The sequence below is a fragment of the Macrobrachium nipponense genome, chromosome 23 (assembly GCF_015104395.2).
Source record: "Macrobrachium nipponense isolate FS-2020 chromosome 23, ASM1510439v2, whole genome shotgun sequence".
Taxonomy (NCBI): domain Eukaryota; kingdom Metazoa; phylum Arthropoda; class Malacostraca; order Decapoda; family Palaemonidae; genus Macrobrachium; species Macrobrachium nipponense.
The window spans coordinates 5,656,414-5,677,246 of NC_061090.1; the positions used below are offsets into that span (position 1 = coordinate 5,656,414).

The following is a 20,833-nucleotide window of genomic DNA, read 5'->3' on the forward strand; positions in this document are numbered from 1 at the left end:
CATTACCTCTCTTAAGCATGCTTCCTTCCCTAAGAAGGTTGCGCTCTTCATAATTAGGAGAGCATTATTAAAATGCTATGCTGCGGTAAACTCGTACAGAATTCTGTTACAGTGCAGTAAACAGCACCAAAAAGCCTAATAGATATCTCTGTTAAAAATTGTTTCGCAAACGAAGGCAATGTTTATTCAATGCATGTTAGAATCTCCCTCAATACTAGGCAAAGTCCGTGATTGTAGGGCAGAGATACAGTTCGTCAATCAATCCCGCGGGAGAGAGAGACTTAAACGACCACGCATAACAGCAAGCTAGCTGATACTGAGTTGGTGTACAGTTACAGCACTAACAGCAGCTTACGTTCACCTTCTCGCAGTATTATGCCTGAGTTGCCAGCTACTCCATATTACGAAGGAATAGATTTTTCATTATTTGAACAGCACGAAACTCTCAAGTTGGCATATTTAAGCGAGACAGAATCCGCTAAATACAGAAGCTGATTTTGTGTTGTCATAACACTAGGCTTAAATAACCAAAAGCTAAATCGGAAACTCCTGGAAGGTTGCAGGGAGTACCGATTAAATATACTGCGTCATCTTCAACGACAGCAGCTATCAATGGTCGTCTCGCACTACTCTGCCTGAGTTTCCAGTTACCCTATTCTACGAAGGAATAGGTCTGTTACTATTATCGATTAGAAGAGAATTCTCAAGCAGGCATATTTAAGCGAAACCGAATACGTGAGATGCAGAAGCTGAGTTGGTGTTGTTGTAACAATACATTTTAGCGTTGTCCTTACACCGGAAACTCCTGGAAGTTTGCAGGAAGGACCGATTAATTACACTTAGAATACGAGTCCTTTCGGTTACTATCCGTATCAGTAATTACGATGTGCGTATATGACTTGATCCATACAGTAGTAATATAACGCAAAGATAAAATACATTATTGTAATCACTTGGACAGCTAATTCTCTACTACATTCTTTCTTCTGCAAGGAAGAGAGAGAGTGAAAATATACTGTATTCGTTCTTCCAAACGAACGAATTAAAATTATTCGAGGAATCTTCTCAAGTGAAAACCGGACCGAAAATGACAGTTCAAACTTCTTATGTTATTGTACCTAAACCTCATTCTATTTCGTGGAAGAGACTGACTAATGAATGAGAGCTCTTCCGATGGTAGTCCATTTCATCAGGAGTTCGCGCAACTTTTGTTCACGAAAGGAGAGACCTCCTTGGAGCGTCGACCAGACTGGAAAAGTCACCTTATTCCGATGCGAGAATTCTTACACCGATATGTTTACTTGTATCCCACCCAATGCCTGCCTTGCCGCATAGTCTTGACAGAGGCTGGGCAAAAGAAGTCTTTCTTTGCGCTTTTCTCGACTCCATCCAATCTTGAACCTTTTTTTAAAAGCTATTTTTGTTAAAAGAGACTTCTTCATTTTAACAATTATGATATTGTTAAGATACAATAAAGTTTGTTCATACTTACCCACATCCGCCGGGCATGTTTTATGAACAAACCAGGAATCTTGTCGGTTTTCGATAACGAAAACTGAGAAGGAGGATAGCGAGGAGCCACAGGTTGTAATTCGTCTCCAACTGAAGCTCGAAGCAAAAGAACCAATACCTGATAATCAGACGAAGCTGACGTAGAAGGTGGTCCTCGTCAGTTTCTTCTGACATCCTACTAAGTCGTCCTTCTTCTATATGAGCGGCAGAGGGGACTCCTGAAGACGGTGATATAAGTCCTTTCGATTCCATCCTTGATGAAGATTGCTGTTGTGACGTAATAGGTGCTTTCTGAATATTAGTCACTAAAAATTCCGATATAGAGGTAATAATTTCTTGCACTCTCTCGATGGGAGTCTCAACGAAAGTAAGATTGTCGACGCGCTTGCAGACAAATATCACGTTGTGATCCTGATGAATGTCCACAAAACGTCCATTCGAACGTCACGCTCAACATCCATCCGAGCGTCACGCTCAGCGTCCAGCCGAGCGTCACGCTTGACATCCAGCTGAGCGCCACGCTCGGCATCCAGCCGAGCGTCACGCTTGGTGTCTAAATAAGCGTCCAGCTTAGCATCTATAGAAACGTCACGCTTGTAAACACCACGCTCCCTCAGGGTCGAACTAGGAGCGTCGAGTATCTCAGCTTGCAACACACCTTGGTTTGCAACAAAAATAACGTCAGTTTACGGATAGAGACCCTATAATAAGAGAGGGGAACCCCTTGAATAGTAGGGAGAGCTTTCTTCCTCTCGATATAAGAATCTTAAGGAGGAAGTTTCTCATGTCTTTTACATAACGGCAGGTGAGAAGCACTAATCTAGAAGGCGTAGCAACCGGTGAAAGAGAAGAGCGATCCGCAGTTGCGGGAGACCGCTTAGATCTTTTAATGGCAATATATCATCTTTTCGTCTAGGACCCGGTTCGTGCCTGTCCTCCTATCGGCAACGAAGCAAGTCGATGTTGCATCAAACGGATGACCCTCTTTTCTAGAATGTTCCTTTTCAGGTGAAAAGCTGATACTATGAGAAGGAGAGGAGCGAGAGAAATCCCTATTCCTTCTCACCTGTCCCTTCACAGCTCTATTCTTGGAGTGACAGGGGGGTTCAAAGACGTCATCGTCTGATGACGTCCTGGTTCTCTTTTGAGGCGTCCATGCAGCAAAACTCTCAGGTGACGACCGCAAAGCAGCAAAAGAGAAAGGACGTGAAGCGTCCTCTTCCCGAGATCAAAGACACAGGCCTCCCGTGCGACATCTTGCATCTTTGATCTTTTTTGCGGCGGAGAGTAGTCACGTATAAAGGCGAAGCCCGTAAAGCAGAAGGAGCGCAAAGAGGCTCTGCGTACTCCTCTAAGAAACTACTGACGATGGCCACCTGTGCGACATCTAACGTCTTTGTTCTTTTCAGAGGACATGAGCGTCTTCTCATGCTCCAACTACCGTTCGGGGAGGACGCCTACAAAGGCGAAGTCCGTAAAGCAGATGGAGCGCAAAGAGGCTCTGCGTGCTCCTCTAAGAAACTACTGACGATGGCCGTCTGTGCGACATCTAACGTCTTTGTTCTTTTCAGAGGACGTGAGCGTCTTCTCATGCTCCAACTACTGTTCGGGGAGGACGCTAATAAAGACGAAGCCCGTAAAGCAGAAGGAGCGCAAAGAGGCTCTGCGTGCTCCTCTAAGAAACTACTGACGATGGCCACCTGTGCGACATCTAACGTCTTTGTTCTCTTCAGAGGGCGCGAGCGTCTTCTCATGCTCCAACTACTGTTCGGGGAGGACGCTTCTAAGACGAAAATCCCTCACGGAGGGAACGCGCACGAACACACTCTTGCAGCCTGTGGCTCGTACAGGTTCTGCTAAAGGGACGCCAGATCAATGTGGAGACCCCGTAAACCTCCTTCGGCTTTCGACATGCCCTCTCCCTGGTCCTGGGAGTCCGACAGAGGTCCAGGCCTAGAGGTATTATAGGGCCGATCTGACGCTCCCTCTCGACGAGAGAGAGGACGTGAAGCGTCCTCTTCTCTAAAGCTTCTTTTAGAGGGCGCGAGTCCTTCCCAGAGCTCCAACCCCTGTGCGGGGAGGACGCCTCGGAGGACGAGAAGCAATCTTTCATGATCTGTTCTCATGCACTATTTTTTGGCAGCCTGGGGATCGTCTACAGGTTCTGCCGAAGGGACGCCAGATCGGTGGGGGTTACCCGTAACCCTCCTGCGGCTTTCGACATGTCCGTCTTCCTGGGCTTGGAAGTTTGACAGAGGTCCAGGCCTAGAGGCATTATAGGGCCGATCTGACGCCCCCTCCACAACACTGGGGGCACTACACTTCACAACACTGATTGGAGAGCGAGCACTTTAGATTCCAAATTACGAATGGAATCCACAATAACAGAAAAGGGCATTCTTTCGTAGACATAGCCTAATGGCTCGTAGGCCAAACTATTACAGGGTTAGCAAAACAAAGTCTACAGAAAGGTTAGTAGGTTCATTACCCTGACTTCTGTTTACTAATGCAGTTTCTTGGGGAAGACCCCGTGATTCAATCCCGCTCTAATTTGCGTACATACGAATCATCTGTCTTCCCTTCGGAATCAGTCAAACTCTCACACGTCTTACATCGATTTTTCAATAAAGAAAAAACGTTCTCAATCCCCGTGCATACCAAATGAGGATTTACCGACACTTTCAGTAGCCTCACCTTACTTGTGCAGACAACACAGTCTGAGACTAGCCGAACTAGATTCAGACAAGTTAAACAAAGGTTAATTAAATTACGATAGCGTATGCCTAGCCACACATCCAAGTCAATCATTCAAAAGATAATTAGGATACTTAAGCGGCAATGGAGAATCAAAATCCTGGTCGGAGGTAATGAAAACAGGTGTTTTCATTACGAGCGACAGAAAAAATCTGGATAGAAAATGGGAATGGTTCCTGACTCACGCCTCCTAGCAGCGGGAATGGGTACTAACCACCTGGCCGACCACTGCGTGTGCCGGGAGTTTTGAAATTTCTGTCGGACTTCGGAGAAATACAGCTATATATATATCTGCTGGGTAAGTTTCATGAACAAAATTTATTTTATGAATCACACCAATGCCTATTTTTATGCTAGCCCACTTTCATTCCTTTATAACACCTGTTCCCTCACGAAACCTTCTACTTGGCCCTTAATCCCTCCACCAAGATAACTAGTACCTGGAACGGACCTTGCCTGACCCTGCCCGACCCTTCGCCCTTAGTCTGTTCCTGCTTCTCAGCTTGTTCAGTGCAACCATGTCTGCTTCCGCCGATAATTTTTCGTGTCCCACACACGTGGAATTCGCTGCCGCTGTTCCTGTCACTCTGGAAGACATCTACATTTTGTGTCGCGATGAACGATCCCTCATTATTTATTTCATGAAAACCGGCCTACTTGGGGATTTTAGTGGCTTGTGCAAGGGCTGTAATGAAGGCACCGTCGGACTTTTGAAAAAAGGGGATAGTTTTCAATGGCGGTGCAACGCAAGACACTGCCCCAAGTACACATCAATTTGCCACGGATCCTTCTTCTCGGGCTCCCATCTCTCCCTCAAGAGCATACTAGTGCTTATACACGGCTGGGTTCACGAGTCTTCCCAGGAATATATGCAGCTTAATTTGAGGATCGGGTCGCCCAACACTCTCGTTTATTGGTACAATTTCTGCCGGGACGTTTGTGTAGATATTTTGGTGATGGACAATCGGAAAATTGGCGGACCAGGTCACATGGTAGAGATTGACAAGTCCAGTTTGGTAGAAGGAAATTTAACAAAGGCAGACGTGTTGATGGTTGTTGGGTTCTCGGCGGGATTGACCGCCAAACAACAGAAACATTTTTTCAGGTTGTTCCAGACAGAACTACAGACACACTTCTTCCTATTTTAATTGATAACATACACCCTGAGTCAATTGTAATTTCGGATTGTTGGCAATCTTATCACAATTTAAGTCAACATTTCAAATCACACCGTAACATTAATCACACATTGCATTTTGTAGATCCACACGAGAAAAACATACCCACAAACACGATAGAATCTACTTGGCGGGTTTTGAAACGAAATGTCTTACCTAGAAGTGGTACTGTTAAAAACTTGTATAATTCATATTTCTCTATGTATTGTGTTAAAAAACGTTATCTAACTGAAGTTGATTGTCCATTTAAAGCCTTTTTAGATTTAATTAAACGTGTATATCCTTTAACTAAAGTAGGTTCAACACCCGCCAAAATGAGGTTCAATGTCGCTGAAACCAAACAATAACGAGACATCACTGTACAAACGGATTCGTCACCTGCACTCGAGCCTCGTCCACAAATTCCGGTTGTTCAGTTACCACGAAAAACAACCGTCCCGCCTAGAAAAAAAAAAAATCCTGTACCCCGAAGATTTGAACGATTCCGATTTTCTTTATTAAGTTCCATATTTGACGTCTCGCAACATCTCCAAGGTAAGCTTATCAATGTAAATGCACGTTATGTTCATTATTTTGCGGTAATAAAGCACGCTATTGTATTTCCCGTTAAGCTGAAGTTAGGGCCGCTCAACACATCCGAACATTCACGTTCGCTAGCAGTCCATGTGTTCAAACGTGACCTTAACTCTAACCAATGTATTCTCGGAAATATTCACTTTGTTTAGATATCAGTAAGGACTTACGGGTGCCAGCCATCCGTACGGACAAGTTTTATTGGTTAGGTATTAATCACTGTTAACCCTTAAACGCCGAAGCAGTAAAAAAAAAAATGTCTCCCGTGTGCCGGAGACGTTTCAGAGTGAGTACGGAAGCGGAAAAAATATTTTTTTTCAAAAAATCACAGCGCGCTTAGTTTTCAAGATTAAGAGTTCATTTTTGGCTCCTTTTTTTGTCATTGCCTGAAGTTTAGTATGCAACTATCAGAAATGAAAAAATCATTATCATATATAAATAATGTGATATATGATAGCGCAAAAACGAAATTTCATATATAATTGTATTCAAATCGCGCTGTGCGCAAAACGGTTAAAGGTAACAAGTTACTTTTTTGTTCGTTGTAATGTACACTAAATTGCGATAATTTTGGTATATAACACATTGTAAAACGATAAAAGCAACACAGAGAAAATATTATCACAAAATAATGCATGAATTCGTAACGTGCGGACGTAAACAAATATTTTTTTTCAAAAATTCACCATAAATCTACATATTGTCCTAGAGAATTCCAATTTCTTTCAAAATGAAGACAAATGATTGAATATTACTATACTGTAAGAATATTAGCTTACAAATACAGTTTTTGACCATATCTGACGAGTTAAAGTTGACCGAATGTCAAATTTTTTTTATATATTTTTTTTATATGCCATTATTTCGGAAATAAGAAAAGCTACAACTTTCAAATATTTTTCGTTTTATTCTACATAAAATTTCGCACATTTTCATATAAAAACTCTATGAAATGCCTAATATGAAACGGAGCAAATATTCCGAGAATGGGACTTACGCATTTCGGAGATTTGTGGCGGAGAATCCGTGCACGGAGGGAAGGAAAGTTTTTTTTTTTAAATTCACATAAATATTGTGCTAGAGACTTCGAATTTGTTTCACGATGAAGATAAATGACTGAATATTACTAGACTGTAAGAGTTTTATCTTACAATTGCGTTTTTCGACCATTTCGGTAGAGTCAAATTTGACCGAACGTGGTTTTTTTTCTATTTATCGTGATTTATATGCAAATATATTAAAAATGAGAAACGCTACAACCTTCACCTATTTATTGTTGTATTATACATGAAATTGCGCACATTTTCATATATAAAACTTTATGTAACAGCTAATTTAAAATGGTGCAAACATTACCACAATCGCACGTATGATTTTTTCTGAAGAGTTACCGCGCGGACGTAAAGAAAATGTTATTTTTTTCATAAATTCACCATAAATCGAAATACTGTGCTAGAGACTTCCAATTTGTTGCAAAATGAAGGTAAATGCTTGAATATTACTAGAATATAAGCGTTTTAGCTTACAATTGCGTTTTTCGACCATTTCGGTAGAGTCAAAGTTGACCGAAGGTTGAAAATTTGTCACTTATCATTTTTTATATGAAAATATTTCAAAATTGATAAAAGCTACAACCATGGGTTGTTTTTAGTTGTATTGTGCATGTAATTTCGCACATTTTCATATATAAAACTTTATGTAACGGCTAATTTAAAATGGTGCAAACATTACCACAATCGCATGTATGATTTTTTTCGGAAGAGTTACCGAGCGGACGTAAGGAAAAGGTTTTTTCATAAATTCACCATAAATCGAAATATTGTGCTAGAGACTTCCAATTAGTTGCAAATTTAAGGTAAATGATTGAATATTACTAAAATATAAGAGTTTTAGCTTACAATTGCGTTTTTTGACCATTTCGGTAGAGTCAAAGTTGACCAAAGGTTGAAATTTTGGCACTTATCGTTATTTATATGAAAATATCTCAAAACTGATAAAAGCTACAATCATGAGTATTTTTTTGTTGTATTTTACATAAAAATGCGCACATTTTCATATATAATACTCCATGTAACGGCTAATTTAAAATGGTAAAACAATTATGTCAAAGTGACAAAATAATTTCAGAGATGTGTCACAGATACTTTTTAGTGCGGCAAGAAAGAAATTCACGCTTGCGCGCCTGCGTAACGATTGTAAACAAAACAACACCTTGATCCGTGAACTCCCAGCATCCCCCAAGGCGCGTGATTCAAGAGTTTTCGGCTGGTAGGCCTAAAAGTATTTTACCGCAAATTTTTAAAAAAACTTTTGTATGTCGACGTAAAATACGTCCAGTCGGCACCCGAAAGACAAAAAATGTTGACGTAAAATACGTCCAGTCGGCGTTTAAGGGTTAACATACTACACAAGGGGGGGGACCCCGGCCAGGTAAAGACATGGAGACTAACTTTGGTTAGGATGGTTCCTTTCGCCCCCGGCCAGGTAAGGGCACGCTGCCTAAGTTTGGTTAGGTTGGTTTGTTTGGTTACGATCACTTCAGTTGGCCAGGTACCGCATTTCATGCATGAACGTTCTATTAGGCTAATAGCCCATATGTTTGGTCTACGAATGTTGAGTAGGGGGACAGTTTAGTAACCTAGGCCGCACATCTCACATTAAACGTGGCCAACTAAACTGAGCATGGGGAACAGTTTGGTTAGCCTAACACAACGGGGAACGGGAGCTCCTACAGTTTAGTTGGAACGGGAGCTCCTACAGTTTAGTTGGCCACTGGTTTCGTCTGCTAGGGTTTCATGGTTTTTCGTGTTCATTGTCGTCATTTGGTTAGCCTAACACAACGGGGAACAGTAGCTCCTACAGTTTAGTTGGGCAAGGGTTTTGTCTGCTAGGGTTTCGTGGTTTTTCGTGTTCATTGTCGTCGTCTGGGTCTCCCCCACCCAAAAAACCCCGGTTTCCCAATAGGTCCCCCCATACCATTTTCATTAACTTTTAACCAAAACTCGTGTGTTCTCCCCCCACCCAAAAACCCCGCTTACCAAAAGGGTCCCCCATTACCGTTTTTTTAGGTTTTTGGGTTTTCTGACAATACACGTTTTCAAATCTTGCGCCAAAACAAACCGTCCGCCATCTTGTTTGTATTGCTCCGCCGATTCCCTAGCAGACGAAACCCGTGGGCAACTAAACTGTAGGCACTCCGAAAGGACGTATATCCTAAAGGAGCCTATCATAGACCTAATTACAAAGGAAAATGCATGCATGAACTCTGAGCTGATAGGAGCGATGTAGGCTACGAGCTCGTGAGAACTCAAGGAAACCCCCGTGTTAAGATAAATGCATAAATAATCGTAATGACATGTCAATAATGCAAAACCATAGTAATATACATGTACTGCTAAAACATTTGAGCACAAGCGGTATAGGAGACCGAAAGTAGCACGAAACAATGAAACACATGAGAGCGAGCCGCCCTGCAAAGCCGTCTGGGACGCCGTCTTTCATAACCAAAATAAAAAGGTTAAACGGGCCCCTGCCCGGCTAAATTGACATGAAACACTTCTAGCAGTACTTAACTTGGATGCAGCAATAGCTTGACGTTCCATGATGCAAAGATAATCCAAAAACGAGCACAAAACACAGAGCAAGAAAAAACACGTGCGGTCTGGATGGTGCTAACGAAAAGGATGTCGTTAGAGGCGCTAGTGGTACCGTCAGAGGCGCTAGTAGTAGTTGTAGCGGGGAGTGAGCCTTGGATCTGCCCCTCTGGTAGAGGGATTTCAAAGAAGGATGACTCTAAATGGCAAGAGACCCCTGGTAGTGGTTTCACTCGCCCCAGAAACCATACCGACACCTTTATATATAAGGTGAGCGAGCCAGAATATTCTGACATTTCCATTTTAGCTTTTTCTCTGGTATGTTAGCATTAATTTACCTTAGAAATGTGTGCTAAAGGGACATTTCACGTAGCAACACGGGCTGACCCCAGAAATACACTTTATTTACAGGTATGTAGTACATATTAGTAGTATACTTATGTAGTTTAAGTTAGGTATTGAATGGCCCAAATTGTTGTATTTCATTGTTTATTGGTCAATTTAGCTTTATTATAAAATTTACTGGGGTGTTTTTGTAGGGTTTGGAACGAATTAGGCAATTTACATGTAAAATGTGGTTCAAGATACAAAAAAATCAGGTTTTGAAGGCTGCCTCTGAACGGATTAATTTTGTATCCTGAGGTACTACTGTACTATTAATGAGCTCAAGCAGCCCTACTGTACCTCCTTTCTTAACAAACACCTCAAGAAGTTGGTACTTCCCGAAAACCCCTGAAGAAGGGGAAGAGGCACTTCAGAGATGTAACTCCTCTACTTTGCTGTGCAGTCATATCTTCATCGTCATTCATCAGACTGCACAGCTAATTCATCATCACCACCTACAATCAACATTCATCACCGGTGAGTACCCATATTATGATTTAATCTTATTACTATTATTATTATGTATTATCATTACAGGTAGTACCTAGTCTATAGTATTATGTATTATTATTATTATTATTAAATCTTATTATTTAATATTACAGTACTATTATGTTCTACTGTAGTATTATTATTACTGTAGTACATTATCATTTAGAATGTTATTATGCTGCAAATAATATGAAAATACAGAATATTGCTTAATGAAAAAATAAAAAATCTGCAAATAGGCGAGTTCCTGTGTGTAATTTATGCACAGGCAGTCCCCGGTTATTGGCAGACTCAAGTTATCAGCGATCCTGTTTTATGGGTCTCATCTAGCACCCTAAAATCGGTAATTTATGGTGCCATAATGGGCAGAGTTCTGGTTACTGGTGCCATAAGGTACCTTATGACGCCATTACGTAACTAACAGAGGCCCCATAATGGTGCTTATGGCGTTGATAACCAGTCATCAGCGCCATAAGCACCATTATGGTGCCCATAAATCGCTGAGTTTCTGTTAATGGCGGTTTTCGCTTATCGGCAACCCCTTGGAAACAGAACCCTCACCAATAACTGGGGAATGCCTATATATGTTCCACAAAAAACTTGCAAATAGCTAGTTTTCCCAAAAATAATTTTCATATAGGTTCCACATAAAATCCCACAAACCACCGAGTCCATGAATCGTGAGTCCTTGAATCCAGGGGTTGACTGTATTTGGTGACAAAAGGAAATGATAAAAGGCAATGGACTATCTAGAACATGATTCACATGCAGTCATCCAATTTTTTTTTATAGACAACAGCATCCACAGTTTTCTTGAAAAATAAATTTCTTACAAGCTTGGTCACATACATGAGAAGACAAGAAAAAATAAGTAAAATAAATTACATACTAGAAAAAGTTATTCAAAGTCAGAGGAGCACCATAATGAACACTTAGAACACTTTTAAACAAAACTATTAAAAACAATACGCACAATATTTTAAAACTGTCAATGAAACCTAAAAACACCTACCTGATGGGCATATAATAACTTTCCTTCCGCAATCCACTTCCGTGTCTTATCAACAGACTCTGGAACTGTAAAAATATGCTTTAAATTTTCCATCGCAGCAGCATACTGGGAATGACGAACATACTCCTCCCGGCATTCATACAGCTGCTCACTTAATTCTGGAACTCTCACTAAGCTTGTCTCCATCTCTGTTAATCTGAATAATGTAATACAACACAAATTAGAGGAACATTTACACTAACCTAAATTCTCCATAGCATCACAAATTCAGAATAATTTACATTTCTTCTAAATATACAAACATAAAGTCTGATCTGTCACTGAAACTTGGTAACAAAGTAGTTAACAAGTGACAAGGAACCTGGGAGTGGGACAGCCCACTTGCTCGACTGTCAGATTTGTGCATGTAAAAACTGTAAATCATCTAGCATTTACAATTTACTCTAGGATACAGAACTTCATCAGTTGTACGAAGACTAATTCCTCAGATGCTAGGTTTTGGTCTCATGAATCATGACTGGAACACTTCTGAAAGAATCAGCGTTTGAGGTTGAAGATAACTTTCATGTTCTGAGTAGGAAGCTAACTGCTGTAAACTCCTATACAGCCTAGGATCCAATGCAAGACATTGACAGGCCTGTATGTCAAGTTGATAAATAAGAGTGGTCGTAATCCATGGCTAAATGATAACGCTCTACCCAATCCCTTATTAATGATGGGCAATGGTGAAGGAGTACTATTAGTCAAATATACAAAGCAGTCGTGTACTATCTTTGCCTCCACTTCTTGAGGGCCTTACATGAGAAAACATGGGAATGATGCTGAAGTCACAGAACGCAATCAAGAGGGACAGCAGGTCAGGTGTAATTGGATTCACTGATCCATGATCCCCTTACAGGTCGCACTGACCCATTTTAGGCCAACAGTGAATCTGTAAATCAGTAGGTCTGATTTATGATTTAGGCCATTCAGTGTTTAAGAAGGTGCAGAGAAGGGCTTGGGGTAGCTAAACAGCAAGAAAAGAGATCAAGAAATCAAAAGCGATAAAGTACAAGGATCTAAAGGCTGAAAGGGAGGTAACCCCACAGTAGCACTAGAAAATGACAAATTTTCTAAGACAATTTGTATTTTTCATAGCTACAAACCTGAGGTCTTAACAATAGGATAATTTCTAGCGCCTAGCTGGATCTAGTTAAAAAACAGATGAAAGCAAGGAATCTTGTGATATCTGGCAACTCATGAGTAGATCGGGTGAAGGATGGTCGAAGACCATTCACCTATGATCACACATCAGTCTTTCCCAACTCAGGATGTCTTAACACACAGAGGGGTGGCTGGAGGCGGGCAGTATAATGTTAAGACCTCAGGTTTCTAGCTATGAAAAATACAAATTGTCTTAGAAAATTTGTCATTTGTTCATACGCGAACAAACCTTCGGTCTTAACAATAGGCCTACCCACCAGTCCAGCTCTCAAAAGGAATGGTTTTTGGAGAGGGACTGAAGCCTGTTGAGAAGCTAGATAAATTGATATCTAACCACTAAGACCCTGAGTGACGTACAATAATATATGGGAAAACCATTGTATACGGAACCAAAGAGAAACTTTGACTGTCTAATAACAAACCAAGACACCAGGGTTTGTATTACTCCCAACCCCTCCTTGCCAAGGAGTGGAGCATATGCTACCAAACTGCGGGTAAGATTTGTGTATATTGCATGACCACACTATCAGTATGACTACCTTACTCACCTGTATCAGACCAGTCCAGCGAATGACGTGTCTATTCCTTAAACCGCCCGAAAGAAGAAGGAGAGGCACAAGAGAAAGGAGATCAGCCAACTCACTCATTCTCTCATCCACACAATCATCTATGTACAGCCAAGTTCTTTTTGAAAGCCAGAGAGGGATCAATACCTCTAACGTCATGCCCTCTAGCCTGCACAGACGTGGTGGTAGAATCATCAAGAGTCAAGCATGCCTGTCTGATGGCTTCCCGTATCCAAAAAGAGATAGTCTTCGTAGACACCTCTTTCTTTGTACGGCCTGTGCTAACAAAAAGTCTGCAACAGCCTGGTCTAAGGTGCCGAGTCCTTTTAAGATAGCAACACAGGGCCCAGACAGGGCACAACAAAAGCTCTTGAGCATCACCACCCACAAAGTCAGTCAGTAATGGAATGGAAAACGAAGTGAACCTGTCATCATGCACAAAGGGATTTTGGGTCTTGGTCACGAATTCTGGGACAAATTCGAAGGACATCGACCCCCAACCCCTGGTGTGCTTTACCTTATAGCTCAGACCGTGGAGCTCTCCTACCAAAGCCAGAAGGAAAACTGTCTTGAGCGTCAGGTTCCTGTCAGATGAGCGACACAAGGGCTCATATGGACTCTTAGAGAAGCTCTTAAGAACCAAGTAAACATCCCACATCGGAGGCTTGAGCTCTCAAAGAGAACTCGACTGCTCAACCCCTTAACTAGCAGGGAAAGTTCCCAGGAAGAGATGTCGATACCCTTAAGGCATAACACCAAATTCAGGGCTGCCCTGTAGCCTCTAATGGCAGAAATAGACAAACGTTTCTCGTCTCTGAGGAAGGTTAAAAAGTCTGCTATTCACTGAATAGAGGTCGCGAGTGGAGAAAAACCCCATTTACGACACCAATCACAGTAGATCGCCCATTTGCCTTGGTAAACCGCGAAGGTCGACTTTCTAAGACTGCTGGACATGTGCCCAGCTGTTCTCTGAGAAAAGCCTCTCGCTTGGAGGAGATACTTGATAGCTTCCAACCGTGAAGAGACAGGGATTCTACTGACTGGTGGAACCTTTCTAACGACAGCAGATCTGGGAACCATTCCGCCTGAGGCCACAAAGGGGCTACCAAAGTCATCCTGAGACCCTGTGAACTCATCAGCCTGTTCAGAACCTGACGGATTAAACAAAAGAAGGTATACACCTCCGGGTTGTCCCAGGGATGTTGGAATGTGTCCTCTGCCAATGCTAAAGGATCTGGAGCCACTGAACAGAACCCCTCCGGCTTCCTGTTGAAGCGTGTCGCAAAAAGGTCCAGCATGGGTCTCCCTCAAATCTGGAAAAGCTTGTCTGCCACCACTTGAAGGGACCACTTTGTGCCTAGGATCTGATCCTGGCAACTGTTTGTCTGTGACCACATTCCATTTCCCTGGGATATACCTGGCTGAGAGCTCTACCGAATTGCGCATTCATCATAGTGATGAATGCGCAGGGTTTAGTTACGAGTAACTCAAAAAGAAAAATAGAGTACTTAGAAGAACTAACCCAAAATGAAAAGAAAATAGATATAATGAATATAATGAACCTGTATTCCCAGAGACTGGAATGATGATCAAATAAAAGGGTTCCAAACTTATAGATCAGATAGAAAAAATAGGAATCAAGGGGGAACCGCAATTATTATGGGAAAGGACAAAAAACAAGGAAAAATACATGAGAAATATAGTAACTCAGAATCGTGAACTAATAGCGGTAGAATTTGAATCTGAAAAATTGATGAACATAGTAATATATAGACCTCCTAATACTAAAGAGTTTGACTTAATAATTGAAAAATTGGATGATATATGTAGAAATCACAAGGACTGGACTATTCTCCTATCTGGTGACTTCAACTTTCCTTTCGTAGAATGGAAAGTACGAATAGGAGATTGTGGTTGTACTTATACATATAAAAAAGAGAGTAATAGTAGTGCAGAAGATAAGAGGCAATTTGAAAAGCTATTAGATATGCTACTAGAATACAACATTCAACAAATAAATCACCTGCCAACAAGAAAGGAAAATACTTTAGACCTAGTATTTGTGAACGAGATGAATTATGTTAAAGAAATAATAGTTTATAATGCGAATATTTCAGACCATAATGTTAATTAGAATTAAACAGTTCATTCCAAAGCAAGTGAAAATAGAGATAAGCAAGAAATGAAAAAGTGGGAAGGATATGGAAAATACAACTTCTACAGTAAAAATATAAAAATGGTCAGAAATTAATGAAGAATTAAACAAAGATTGGGATAACATTTTCGTAAGTGATGACATAAGGGTAAATACGGAGATATTATATAAAATATTGGAGAAAATAGTGGAAAAATATATACCGAAGAAGAAAAGTAAACATCATTCATGCATACCAAGAGACAGAAGGATCTTGTTCCAGAAAATCAGAAAGTGGAAAAAAGGTCTTGCAAAAGAAAAAAATGCATGGAAAGTTATAGAACTAAAAAGTAAGATAGAAAATGCAGAACAAAAGATTATACAATCAAAAGAAAATGAAAAAACGGGACTTGGAAGAAAAAACCCTATTAAATATCAAGCAAAACCCCAAGCTATTATACTCATATGCGAAGAAGATGAATAAAAGAAGAATAGAAATAGGCCCTCTGAGAATTGAAGGGAGATTAACGAATGAAAAAAAGGAAATTTGCAACATACTGGCAGAACGATATAAGAGAGAATTCACCCCTAGAATAGATAATGAAGATAATGATATAGAAGTAAGGGATGAAAATAGTGAATATTTAGCTGACATAGATATTAATGAAGCTGATATTGTGCAGGCTATTATGAAATTAAAAATGGAGCTGCTGCAGGGCCTGATGGAATTCCTGCTATTTTGTTAAAGAAAGTAGTTCATTCTATCGCAAAGCCACTTGCAATATTATTAAGACAAAGTGTAGATACAGGCAAGATTTATGATGAGCACAAATTAGCATATATTACCCCTACTTTCAAAAGTGGATCAAGACTAGAGGCAAGTAATTATAGGCCTGTGAGTCTAACATCACATATTATGAAAGTGTATGAAAGGGTAATGAAGAAAAATATTATGAAACATTTATAAAAAATAATTTGTTTAATAAAGGACAACATGGTTTCGTACCCGGAAAAAGTACACAAACCCAACTGTTAGTCCACCGTGAGAACATATTCAAAAATATGAAAAGCGGAAATGAAACAGATGTGGTTTATTTAGAACTTTGCAAAAGCTTTTGATAAAGTAGACCATAATATATTAGCGAAGAAAATTAGAAAAACACAATATCGTGGATAAAGTAGGAAGATGGTTAAAAGAATTTTTACACAACAGAAAACAGATAGTTATTGCAAACGACGAGAAATCGGATGAAGTCAAGGTAATATCCGGTGTGCCGCAAGGTACGGTGTTAGCTGCAATACTGTTTGTTATTATGATTGAAGACATAGACAATAATGTGAATTGGATTCGGTAGTGAGTAGTTTCGCAGATGACACAAGAATAAGTAGAGAAATTACTTGTGATGAAGATAGGAACGCTCTACAAAGAGACCTTAACAAAGTATATGATTGGGCAGAGGTAAATAGGATGGTATTTAACTCTGATAAATTTGAATCAATAAATTATGGAGACAGAGAAAGAAAGCTATATGCATATAAGGGACCTAATAATGAGACCATCACAAATAAGGAAGCAGTTAAAGACCTTGGTGTGATGATGAATAGGAACATGTTATGCAATGATCAAATAGCAACTCTGTTGGCAAAATGTAAAGCAAAAAATGGGAATGTTGTTACGGCACTTCAAAAACAAGAAAAGCTGAACACATGATTATGCTTTATAAAACATATGTTCGTAGTCCACTTGAATATTGCAATATGATATGGTACCCACACTATCAAAAGGATATTGCACAAATAGAGAGTGTACAAAGGTCCTTTACAGCTAGAATAGAAGAAGTTAAGGACCTAGACTACTGGGAAAGACTACAATTCTTAAAATTATATAGTCTAGAAAGGAGAAGAGAACGCTACATGATAATTCAGGCATGGAAACAGATAGAAGGAATAGCAGAAAATATCATGGAACTAAAAATATCAGAAAGAGCAAGCAGAGGTAGATTAATAGTGCCCAAAACTATACCAGGAAAAATAAGGAAAGCACACAGGACATTAATCCACTACGCACCAGCATCGATAATGCAGCGTCTATTCAATGCGTTGCCAGCTCATCTGAGGAATATATCAGGAGTGAGCGTAGATGTGTTTAAGAATAAGCTCGACAAATATCTAAACTGCATCCCAGACCATCCAAGATTGGAAGATGCAAAATATACCGGAAGATGTACTAGCAACTCTCTGGTAGACATTAGAGGTGCCTCACACTGAGGGACCTGGGGCAACCCGAACAAGATGTAAGGTAAGGTCCCAATGGTGAAGCTCGACGGTCAAGGCATGAAGATGTGAAACCAGGCCTCCCTGTTTGTTCACATAGGCTACCACAGTGGTGTTGTCCGACATGAGAACGACCGAACGACCCTCTACCTTCCCCCGAAACTCCTCCAGACCCAGGAAAGCCGCCTTCAACTCCAAGGCGTTGACACGTTGCTGCTTGTACTCCAAACTCCAAACGCCTGAAGCGATGAGGCCACCTAAATGAGACCCCCAACCTGTGAGGGAGGCGTCCAAGAACAGAAGTTAGTCCGGTGGAAGAGAACGCAGAGGGACACCCTTCAACAGATTCTGGTCGTCCAACCACCAACGAAGGTCTTCTCTCACTTCCAGAGACAGAGGAACCATTAACAGGGGAGAGTCCCCTGCCGGAGACCAGAATTCCCCCAGTCTCCATTGCAAAGACCAAAGATGAAGACGCCCATAAGGGACCAGCTTCTCCAGGGAAGACAACACTCCCAGAAGAACCTGCCACTGATGAGCTGACTGATGTGACTCTGACAGGAAGATGCGCGCCACCGCCCGCAACTTCTCCAATCTCTGATCCGACAGGAAAACTTTTGCCACTGTTGTATCGATAACCATGCCCGGGTAGAGAATCCTTTGAGTGGGTACGAGGTTCGACTTTCCCTGGTTGACTAAGATGTCCAGTTCCAGACAGAACCAAAGTAGACGATCCCTGTCCTGCAGCAGCTTCTCCCTGGAAACTGCCAAAACCAACCAATCGTCGAGGTACCTCAGCAAACGTATCCCCTGAGCATGGCCCCAACTTGACACGAGAGAGAAGACCCTTGTGAACACTTGAGGGGCTGTCGTCAGCCTGAAGCACAAGACTTTGAACTCGAAGAACTTGTCCGCAAGAGAGAAGCAAAGGAATTTCCTGGACGTGGGATGGACAGGGATTTGGAAGTATGCATCCCTTAAGTCTATCGACAGGATGAAGTTGCCTTCACTCCCAGCTGCCAACACCGAGCACGGGGTCTCTATCTTGAACCATGTCTTTCTGATGAAGTTATTCAAGGTGGATAAGTCGATCACAGGCCTCCATCCTCCCGACACCTTGGGCACCAAGATGTGACTGTAAAACCCCGGGGATGGACGCACTACTTCCTCTATCGCATCCTTGTCCAGCATTTTCTGCACTTCCTCCCGAAGAGCCAAGAACTTCAGAGAATCTGGAGGCTGTGCCTTCCAGAGCTGCGGCTTGTCCGACAGATGAGGAGAAAAGTCGAATGGCAGTAGGTATCCCACCCGAAGGATATCTACCACCCACTTCTCCGCCCCATAACTCTGCCACTTGGCCCAATGGCCAGCCAGGCAAACCCCCCACCCATGGCGCAGGAAAGGGAGGGGCGCCTAACCTACCGACGGCCCCCTTTACCTCTGCCCCTTGGGCCCCTTCTTGGCTTAAAGGAACAAGAGCGAAAGGGGCGTTGATCTTCTGACTTAGGCTGTGTTGAATGGGAAGGCCCTGCCGAACTCGAGGTCCTCGACGGCCTACCAGGCGACGATCTCCTTCACTGCTGCTGGACAGGGGGAGGAGGAGGAGCCGGACATCTCTGAGGATGAGACTCCGACTTAGACACGGCCTGGGTGCACCAGTCTGTCTTTGGTGTCAACCCGGCGCCGGTCTATCGCATTCTTGAGCTCTGTCCAAGGAAACAAAAATTGGGACTCCAACAGATCTCTGTTCCTAAATGCCAGCATGGACTCGGTGTCAAGCAATCTCTCCATCCTAGACAAAGCCGCGTCCCTTCTAATCAGAAGAAGATTAGCCCATAAATTAGCACTGAGGTGAGCCAAATATGAAAACGCCTTGCCCCCGGACTGCAACAGACTGGCAAGCAAGGAGGCACTCACCAACCTTTCAGGGGACCTGTCGGAAGCTATCTTGGCAATAACCACAGACCAGAGGTCCAGCCAAGAAACCGTCTGGAACATAGAGGCCGCCGTAGATTCCAATGCTGATACCTCTTGCGGAGACAAGGACGGAGCCACTGACCTCACCTGTTCCAAAGTCAATCCCGGCTTCAGGCGAATAACGTCTGGGTTAAGATGGCATGACAACAAAAAAGCAGAGCTCGTAGCATAGTACTTCCTATGTCTCGTGAGAGGTAGGGGTAGTAGTTTGGTAGAGCCCCTAGAGCGAAGCGAACCATCCCGGTCTGAAACAGAGGCGTTACACCTTCTGAACGTGCCCCCGACAAAGGAAGTTGAAGAGATGACTTGGGGTCCTGAGTAGCTCCCACCAAGGCTTCCAAGCAAGAAGGAGTGTAAGACGACCGAGCCTGAGTCCTACTTTCCAAATTGTTAAACCCACGAATGAGATCAACAACTTCCGAAAAGGAGGACAGAAACTCTTGCGTGTCTCCCTCCTCCTGCTCTGGCAACGGAGACCGACAACAAGAAGGATGTGTAGGCTCCTCTAAGGCACCTTCCTATACGGCTGGCAGAGGCATGGGAAGGAAGTGATGGAGCCAGGCACGACAGCAAATGAATAAGATAGAGGGCTAGTATTAGGAGGGAACTGGTACCAGGTTGCTAAGAACTAGGAGGTTGATGGAGGTAAGTGGCGGGGGTTCTTGTGCGTATAGTGGCGGGTGAAGGCTAGTGGTAGGGGCCTCACTGACCTTTTGTAATCTTGGTTACTGCTTACTCTCATGAAAAATAATCAATCAGTAATCGATTACCAACTAATTTTTATATCGTTATTGCAATTTCTAGCAACTTGGCATAAAAATATGCATAAAATGTATGAATAACATTAGCATTCCATATATTCCGAGATGGATGTATTTTAAGATAACATAAATGTATGTGTACCTTCTAAAATAAAAGATAAATTTATATAAAAAAAGTAGTTTTAGCATTTAAGTGTCAAAAACAAATCCAACTCTCATATTGTAGGGCTATTGCTTTTATTCTCTAATTAGTGATAAAGGAGAAAACAAATATTTACAAATAACTGATTATATATTAAAAAAGAAATCATAATACGAACTCATTACGTGAATTTTCAAGAATAAATCAAATTGAATCTAGTAACCGATTGCAGACACCACTAGTTGAGGCAAGTGAGTTATGCTCCAGTCTGCACCACC

The 20,833-nt window shown here is 41.8% G+C and overlaps 1 protein-coding gene across 6 annotated transcripts in view; it reads right to left on the reverse strand.

Annotated features, from left to right (window-relative positions):
* The window catches only part of LOC135198406 (exocyst complex component 3-like), a 322,829-nt gene that overhangs the window by 148,268 nt on the left and 153,728 nt on the right, over positions 1-20,833 (reverse strand). For all 6 annotated transcript variants that reach the window (XM_064225949.1, XM_064225970.1, XM_064225981.1 and 3 more), the window contains exon 4: positions 11,499-11,694. In XM_064225949.1, coding sequence (XP_064082019.1) covers positions 11,499-11,694 — 196 coding nt within the window. The remainder of the gene's footprint in view (positions 1-11,498; positions 11,695-20,833) is intronic.